The 9733-nt window shown below is 43.0% G+C and overlaps 1 protein-coding gene across 3 annotated transcripts in view; it reads right to left on the bottom strand.

Annotated features, from left to right (window-relative positions):
* LOC112215737 (transmembrane and coiled-coil domains protein 1) overlaps positions 1–9733 on the bottom strand; it is a 71274-nt gene continuing 61541 nt past the window's right edge. For all 3 annotated transcript variants that reach the window (XM_024375066.2, XM_024375068.2, XM_024375067.2), the window contains 3 exons: positions 7218–7915; positions 5098–5233; positions 1–2378 (listed from right to left, as the gene is read on the bottom strand). In XM_024375066.2, the coding sequence (XP_024230834.1) occupies positions 2061–2378; positions 5098–5233; positions 7218–7915 (1152 nt within the window). In that variant the 3' untranslated portion in view covers positions 1–2060. The remainder of the gene's footprint in view (positions 2379–5097; positions 5234–7217; positions 7916–9733) is intronic.

The following is a 9733-nucleotide window of genomic DNA, read 5'->3' as shown; positions in this document are numbered from 1 at the left end:
TTAATCAGGAATGCACTTTTATTGTCCCACACTTAGAAAAGGACATCAGAAGGCACTCGAGTGGTTTAGCACACAACCCTACCCTACAAAACACCAGAGAGGACACGGCAAGGTCACACCAAAGTCAGAAGTAAACTCAGGAGCCATTCACCTGTGGCACGTTCAAGATCAAGACACAAGATCAAGACACAAATTCAGTGCAGTTTCTGGTTTAAATATGTTTCAATGATCCTGAACATAGGCCTAAGCCGCCAGAGAGGGCTATGTATAGGAAGAAATGTAGTGTTCCTCCATCCTTGTCCCAGAACGCAATTCCCAATATCAGTTATTATCTTCAAACAAGCTCCTAATGGAGCTGCAGAATGGACTTCAGATGGACTCATTCATGTCAGCTAGGTCGAAGGACCTTGAACTGAAGGACCTTGAACAGATGAATGGGAGGATAAAATGGATTGAGAGCCAGCATATTCAACAGTAATCAAGGACCCGGATTAGGAAACGCACATCAGATCATTAGCAGTGAGTTTCTCAGAGCAATTACTCAGAAGTGGCCTTGTTAAGGTATATTCTGTTAGCCTGGTTCCATATCAGTGTGTGCTTTGTTTAGTCAATTATTCTGCAATGTCATGACCATGAATCAGAGGAGTTGGCTAATAAAGCACAAACAGATCTGGGAACCAGGCTAATATTATTTGTCATACACCTCAAATCCAAGGTGAGACATACAAGTAGGCCGTATGTACAATTGGATGATCATCGAAGAGAACTGTATGTTTTGTATCACAAATGGCACATTATTCTCTATTATACACAGTGAAAGTGGTGCACTATAAAGGGAATAGGGTGTAATTGACATTTTGCCTCTCATCCCCACAAAGCTATATGACCTGCGCTGGGTCTTTTCTCTTTACATATCAAAGAAAGAAAGAACATAAAAACCTCCCTATTTATTAACCAGGTGCAACGGGAGAGTTTTGGCACATAGGACAGAATGAATATTGGAGGAAACATGGGGATAAAAAGAGAGTGAAAGGGAGAGAGAGAACCGTAAGTGATGGAGTGAGTCACATTCGTAATACAGGCAGCGCATCGAACAACAGTAGCATGGCAGTGGATACAGTTGTCTTTGTCTGGCAAAAGCAGCATTCATTTTCAACATGGACTTCAGCTGACACAATGGGTGGGCACCAGTAAAAAGCAGTATCATGGCAACTCCACATTTCCTGCAAAGTGGCCTTATTTGTACCTTTGGTCTCTGGTGGCTCTGTGGCGAATGGCCCTAACTGTTAAACCCTCCCTCTTGTCTAAGCTGTTGCCACACTCTAGAAGTCATTATCATTCATGATATCACCTATCTTAATTGAAAAGGATGTACGGAAGCACGAGGAGTCTCTAGGCGTGACACTCACAGTATTGTCCGGGAAACAAAAAGTCCTCGGTAGAAAGGTTCCTTCTGATCTCAGAATCAAGCCATCGCGTGGGGAAAAGTGCGAGGGCATTCATTCATCTTTTTATATTCTACCCATAACAGCCAGGTAGAGCACTTTCTTCCTGAAAGGCAGACAATCAGAATAGCATTTCTCTGCAGAGGGCCTGAGCCTGAGGTGAACTTCCAATCAGTTTCCTGACAGCTCCTCTTTGTGCAGAGTGGGAGGAACTTAACGCTACATGGTACTGAATTTAAAAAAAATGAAAATAAAAATAATAATATTAGAAATAATAATAACGACAATAATATACTTGATTAACTCCTAGGAAATAAAACAGTATCAGGATGCATCCTGTGAAAGAAAAAAAACTATTTCTGATCTCCAAAAATGTAAACAAAGTCTCATTCTTCCTAAATGAATGTCAGAATTGAGTGGTATTCTCATCTTCCCTCCTTCCCTGACTTTCTCCTCAGTCCCACCTCACTGAGCTCAACAGATAGGCTCATTCCTCGGCGTCCGTCAACACAACCACCCCATCCCATTGGCAGTTAGGCTGATCCTGCTTCTTGTGTGTGTGTGGACAGAGTTCCACCCCCATGCGTAGTCATAGAACCACACCTCTCCACACGGTCATCTGGGTGGCTGCAGGGCACGGTGCGTGCAGCAGCCCGACAGCGCGTCCCAGTTCCTCCAGATGAAGGCGAAGAGCAGGATGAGGAGGAGGGTGGAGAAGGACCGGGAGCGGGTCTTCATCAGGGGGATCACACAGTTGGCTATGGTGGAGACAAACACCAGGAGCACGGCCATGAGGGCCAGGAGGACGTTGATGAGCTTCCCCAGCAGTGTCCGGGCCGTGGCATTCTCTAAGCCCTCTAGCTGGACCACCTGCTGCTGTTGCTGCTGCAACTCCATCTTAGAGATACGTGTCTGACACGCCTCCAGGGCTTCCTACAGGACAGGTCAAGAGAAAAGTGTTACACATAGTATTACTCAGTACTACTACACGCAGTAAAGTAAAGACAGTAGTGTCTGACAGACAAATAACAAAGATCATTCAATGTAAAACTCTAGCATTTAATTTAAAACATCAAAGAGAGGGATGTATAGGTTAAAGACAAGGCAACGTTGTGCACCCACAACCTCATGCAGGACAAAAGGACATGTGGTTTACAGACACGGAAATGCTCTGTTTACAGACAAACAACCCACTGAGGTTATGGTACACAGACATGGTTTTCAGTTCATTTTACAGTCCTGTTTAAGCTGGTAATGCCCTGTTATTTAATAAGAAATTACATTGAAACAATGGTTACTTTTCTGGGACGAACCTGTGAAAGAACTCAACAAAATAGCTAACTATCTGGTACATTATGATGCTTGTTCTTATGGATTCCAATGAAACAAATATACAGTTGAAGTCAGAAGTTTACATACACTTAGGTTGGAGTCGTTAAAACTCGTTTTTCAACCACTCCACAAATTTCTTGTTAACAAACTATAGTTTTGGCATGTCGGTTAGGAGATCTACATTGTGCATGACACAAGTCATTTATCCAACATTTGTTTACAGAACCATTATTTCACTTATAACTCACTGTATCACAATTCCAGTGGGTCAGAAGTTTACATACAATAAGTAGACTGTGCCTTTAAACAGCTTGGAAAATTCCAGAAAATGATGTCATGGCTTTAGAAGCTTCTGATGGGCTAATTGACATAATTTGAGTCAATTGGAGGTGTTCCTGTGGATTTATTTCAAGGCCTACCTTCAAACTTAGTGCCCATTCGCTTGACATCATGGGAAAATCAAAAGAAATCAGCCAAAACCTCAGAAAACAAATTGTAGACCTGTCACACCCTGACCATAGTTTGCTTTGTATGTTTCTATGTTTTGGTTGGTCAGGGTGTGATCTGAGTGGGCATTCTATGTTGGATGTCTTGTTTGTCTATTTCTATGTCTGGCCTGATATGGTTCTCAATCAGAGGCAGGTGTTAGTCATTGTCTCTGATTGGGAACCATATTTAGGTAGCCTGGGTTTCACTGTGTGACTGTGGGTGATTGTTCCTGTCTCTGTGTTTTGTACCAGATAGGGCTGTTTTTGGTTTTCCACGTTTATTGTTTTTGTAGTGTTCGTGTTTATCTTTTGTTATTAAACATGAATCAAAGAAACCACGCTGCATTTTGGTCCGCCTCTACTTCACCTAAGGAAAACCCTTACAAGACCTCCACAAGTCTGGTTCATCATTGGGAGCAATTTCCAAACGCCTGAAGGTACCATGTTCATCTGTACAAAAAATAGTGCGCAAGTATAAACACCATGGGACCACGCAGCAGTCATACCATTTAGGAAGGAGACTCGTTCGGTCTCCTAGAGATGAACGTACTTTAGTGAGAAAAGTGCAAATCAATCCCAGAACACCAGCAAAGGACCTTGTAAAGATGCTGGAGGAAACAGGTACAAAAGTATCTATATCCACAGTAAAACAAGTCCTATATTGACATAACCTGAAAGGCCACTCAGCAAGGAAGAAGCCACTGCTCCAAAACCGCCATAAAAAAGCCAGACTACGGTTTGCAACTGCACATGGAGACAAAGATCATACTTTTTGGAGAAATGTCCTCTGGTCTGACAAAACAAAAATAGAACTGTTTGGCCCTAATGACCATCGTTATGTTTGGAGGATAAAGGGGGACGTTCGCAAGCCGAAGAACACCATCCCAGCCGTGAAGCACGGGGGTGGCAGGATCATGTTGTGGGGGTACTTTGCTGCAGGAGGGACGGGTGCACTTCACAAAATAGATGGCATCATGAGGGAGGAAAATTATGTGGATATATTGAACCAACATCTCAAGACATCAGTCGGGAAGTTAAAGCTTGGTCGCAAATGGGTCTTCCAAATGGACAATGACCCCAATCATACTTCCAAAGTCGTGGCAAAATGGCTTAAGGACAACAAAGTCAAGGTATTGGAGTGGCCATCACAAAGCCATGACCTCAATCCTATAGAACATTTGTGGGCAGAACTGAAAAAGCGTGTGTGAGCAAGGAGGCCAACAAACCTGACTCAGTTACACCGGCTCTGTCAGGAGGAATGGTCCAAAATTCACCCAATTTATTGTGGGAAGCTTGTGGAAGGTTACCTGAAACCTTTGTTAAACAATTTAAAGGCAATGCTACCAAATACTAATTGAGTGTATGTAAACTTCTGACCCACTGGGAATGTGATGAAAGAAATAAAAGCTGAAATAAATCGTTCTCTCCACTATTATTCTGACATTTCACATTCTTAAAATAAAGTGGTGATCCTAACTGACCTAAGACAGGGATTTTTTACTAGGATTAAATGTCAGGAATTGTGTAGAACTGAGTTTAAATCTATTTGGCTAAGGTGTATGTAAACTTCCAACTTCAACTGTAAAGATGAATTCATTATCATGTATTGTCATCCAAGTTAAATACCAGGTAAATGGTGAGCTGTAAAATAACCTGGTACTCCCACACACAGAAGAAAGATTATTGTGCCTCATCCTCATGCCTTATAACTGAAAGCCTTTCTGTTTGACTTCAGATGAAATTGTGTTTGTGAAATTAATCACAATCATACAATTGTCTGGCTATCTAGTTTGTATGTGTACAGTGTGTGTGTGGTTGTGCGTGTGACTGACCTGTGAGTCTCTGGCTCTCTCGTAGGACTGGTAGGCTATCTTCTCCTCCATGCTGGCCAGCTCCTGCTTCAGGTTTAGGATCTCATTCTGATGAAGCTCTGTCAGATCATTCAGCTGCTCCTCCAGACGCTCACACCTAGACATACCCAAATATAGACACAAACGTTAGTCTAATAGCTCATGCAAACATAGACACAGACAGAGATACAGAGAGGCGGACAGTCACACACGCACTCGCACACACACAAACACACGCTCTCTCGAGTGCCAATTTAGAGAAACAGAGGTTCCAGTTTTTCCAGGAAAAGAGCCTAAAGAGCTTTTAGGTCAAATGACAACTGACTGGACTGACGGCTATCTGTGAGCTGATTAGCACATGCTTACTCGTCTGTCGATAAGACTGACCAATGGCAGATAATCAGCAGGATGACACTGACCAATCACATACTCTCAGCTGGAGGGAGGAGACCAGGAAGATTGATGTTATTAGTAGTGGAAAGCAACTGAACAGGCAAAAAAAAGAGCTGTATATGAATGTGAGTATTTTTGAATACAGTCGTACAAAATGTGTCAAGAAAAATGTGAATAAATGCATAATGTGCTTCTCTGTGCATGCATGTGTGTGTGATTAGGTGAATCACCTCACCAGTCTGATCTCATTATGGCTCACCTGACCTGTTTAGATTCACATTTTAATATGATCTACAACTCTTCCCTCTGGTACCACACCGGCACGCACACACACAACAGATCAAGCAGAATAGAAGCATAACAGGTGAGTCAGAGAGAAGGGGAGGAGGAGGAGCTTCCGCAGAACCCAAGATGTCTGAGCATAAACTAATTGTTGGGCATAAAGAACAAAAAAACCACCAGGAAATCAGCTCCAAGTTATTTTAATTTAAGAAATCTGTTCCAAAGTATTCCCATGTGTCACGCCCTGGTCTTAGTATTTTGTGTTTATATATTTATTTGGTCAGGCCAGGGTGTGACATGGGTTTATTTTGTGTTGTGTTTTTGTATTGGGGTTTTAGTAGGTATTGGGATTGTGGCTGAGTAGGGTTGTCTAGTAAAGTCTATGGCTGCCTGAGGCGGTTCTCAATCAGAGTCAGGTGATTATCGTTGTCTCTGATTGGGAACCATATTTAGGTAGCCCGGGTTTCACTGTGTGTTTGTGGGTGATTGTTCATGTCTCTCTGTGTGTTAGCACAAGATAGACTGTTTAGGTTTTTACGTTTGTTGTTTTGTTTTGTTCGTTTTTTCTTCATCATTAAATATGTATTTAACTTACCACGCTGCATTTTGGTCCGACTCTCTGTCAACGGAAGAAAGCCGTAACACCATGCATAATAGAGAGATATATGTGATCATATGCAAATGTAAGCAATGTTTTAAATGATTCTGTTCTAGTCAAATATTATATATTTTTGGGCTTCTTGCGGTCAATTTGTATGTTCCGGCCCCCGACCATCCGCTCAAGAAAAAAAATCGTTTCCTCTAAGAGTTATACAGGTAGCAGTCTCAACACAGAAACAGTGTGAAATAACCAGTGGACTTAGTTCATTACAAGTCATGAAAAGATCAATACAAAGTCTTCAGTCCAGGCTGTATTCTCATTCATTCATCCACCCATTTCTTCATTAGGTATGCTTCAGACTCTTATCAAAGGTTTAAACACAGTGGTTTAACCATAGCTGTGTGGTTAATTGCGAGAACATAGTCATCAGCAGACACGCTCAAAGCTCATTAGGGTCCCTCAGTTTTGATGGTCTGTATTTTTTGCCTAAACACATCTCTCTCTCTCTCTCTCTCTCTCCTGTTAATTTGCCTAAATATATTTAAATGGAGACCTCTGTTCCTTTAGTGTCTTTACTAAATTGTCTGTACAAACACCTCTACAGTTTAGTAGTCTATAGCTGTTCTCTCTCCCTGAATGATGCATAACGGTGTTTCTGTAATTTCTGTGTATCTTTATGTTTACTGTCACTACCTTTACAACAAACATACATGCTTCCATAACACTTAAAGATAACCTCTCAAATGTTAACCTTATCCATCTTTGAATGGAGTTTTTCATACAGGTCTCTCTCTCTCTCGTTATTTAATGATTCTTGTTTCCGTACCTGAATCGTTCCTCCTGTAGGGTCTGCATGATGACAGTGTAGTCCCTCTGATAGTGGCTCTTAAGTACCTCCAGACTCTCCTCTAGTCTCCCCTGGCCTTCCCTCAGCTCCTGCACTTCCTGCAGCAGCATGTCCAGGCTGGAGCTCTGGCTCCTCTCCAGGGTGTTCCCCCTGGAGCTGGGGGGGCCTCCGGGGGCCCCAGTCGTGCTGTTGGCCCCTGCCGACCCTGAGGTAGCGCTGGAGCAGTCATCCTCGCTACCGTACTTGGGACTGGACTGCAGGTGGTGGTGGCCTGCGAGGCCCAGAGACCTCCCCCCGGCCCCCATCAAACCCTCCTCAACACATGACGGGTCATCCAAGGAGTCCTTCAGCCCGGGGATGTTGTCGGCGCTGCCAAACTTGTTGCGGAACAGCGAGGCGATCTCTCGGGGCTTGGAGACGACCCCGGCGGCAGCAGAGTGCGTGGCCTGGGAGAAGCTGGTGAGGCCTCCCTTGACGCTGTCCACCACACCTTCGCTGAAGCCTGTGACCTTTGCCCCCACACCCTTTAGGCCCTGCTGCATGTCCCTGAGGACGTCCTTGGACTGGCGAGGGATGCCGTTGTGCTCCACCTCCCTCAGCTTGCGGTGGTAGTGTTCCAGCTTCCTCTGCAGCTGCTGGATGGTCTGGGCTGACTTCTGGTTCTTCTTCTCAAAGACCTGCAGTTATATAGGCCATTTAGATTGCTGTGTTTAATATGACATTTACACTGAGTATACCAAACATTAGGAACATCTTCCTAATATTGAGTTGCCCCCCCTTCCTTTTGCCTTCAGAAAAGCCTAATTTTGTCTGGGCATGGACTCTACAAGGTGTTGAAAGCGTTCCACAGGGATGCTGGCCCATGTTGACTCCAATGCTTCCCACAGTTGTGTCTAGCTGGATGTCCTTTGGGTGGTAGACCATTCTTGATACACAATGGGAAACTGTTGCTCGTGAAAAACCCAGCAGTGTTGCAGTTCTTGACACAAACCGGTGCGCCTGGAACCTACTACCATACCCCATTTAAAGACACTCCCATTCACGCCCTAAATGTCACACATACACAATCCATGTCTCAATTGTCTCAAGGCTTTAAATCCTTATTTAACCTGTCTCCTCCCCTTCATCTACACGTGGGTCAATACCATTTTTTAAATGCAGGTACAAAGTCAGGATCTCAACTTACTGTTGTGAGTTAGAATAATATAATACACAAGGTGCAAATTGGAAATGTGGCTGTGCATCAGCAGTCACTCAATTAGCCCATGTCAGCAAAGATGTTTTAGATTGGTAAATTAGTCTAGCGGCCAGCTATCTAAACGTAGTAAGCATGGTCAAATTACCGACCGGGATAACCCATTAATCATCAATTATCATATTAAAAACTGCAAACATTTGCCTCCACCCTATTGCAAAATGTGTAGAATTGTAGTAGAAATATATGAAATGAGTTATAAAATGTCAAAAAATTCTCTCCGCCCATGGCAAAATGAGTAGATTTGCAGCAAACGTGCTTTAAAACTGCAACATTTTCTCTAAGCCACATGGTAAAATGTACAGAACTGCAGGAAATTAACTTTAGTGGGCCATAACAAATAACTTATTTTCTCTGTCACGAGGGGGGACTCCCCAAAAATAGGTATGCCAAGCTTGTAGCGTCATACCCATGAAAGCTCTGAAAAACCCTATATGGAATCATGTAGTAACCAAAAAAGTGTTTAACAAATTCTTCAAAGTAGCCAACCTTGCCTTGATGACAGCTTTGTACACTCTTGGCATTCCAACAATCTTGAATGAGTTCCCACATATGCTGAGCACTTGTTGGCTACTTTTCCTTCACTCTGTGGTCCAACTCATCCCAAACCATCTCAATTGGGTTGAGGTCGTGTGATTGTGGAGGCCAGGCCATCTAATGCAGTACTCCATCACTCTCCTTCTTGGTCAAATAGACCTTACACAGCCTGGAGGTGTGTTGGGCCATTGTCCTGTTGAAAAACAAACAATAGTCCTACTAAGTGCAAACCAGATGGGATGGCGTATCGCTGCAGAATGCTGTGGTAGCTCTTCCTTTCCTGTGGCGGTAACTTGATGGTTTTGGAACTGCACTTGAAGAAACATTCAAACTTTCAAAGATCTTGTAATTTTCCGGATTGACTGACCTTCATGTCTTAAAGTAATGGACGGTCATTTCTCTTTGCTCATTTGAGCTGTTCTTGCCATAACATGGAATTGGTCTATCTTCTGTATACCAACCCTACTTTGTCACAACACATCTGATTGGCTCAAACACATTAAGAAGGAAAGAAATTCCATAAATTTACTTTTAACAAAGGCACAGCTGTTAATTGTAACACATTCCAGGTGACTACCTCATGAAGCTGGTTGAGAGAATGCCAGAGTGTGCAAAGCTGTCATCAAGGCAAAGGGTGGCTACTTTGAAGATTCTCAAATATAAAATATATTTAGATTTGTTAAACATTTTTTTTTGGTTACTA

This window comes from Oncorhynchus tshawytscha, linkage group LG16, assembly GCF_018296145.1.
Source record: "Oncorhynchus tshawytscha isolate Ot180627B linkage group LG16, Otsh_v2.0, whole genome shotgun sequence".
Taxonomy (NCBI): Eukaryota; Metazoa; Chordata; class Actinopteri; order Salmoniformes; family Salmonidae; genus Oncorhynchus; species Oncorhynchus tshawytscha.
The sequence above is the reverse complement of the archived record's forward strand: the minus strand, read 5'-3'. Positions and strand labels throughout refer to the sequence as shown.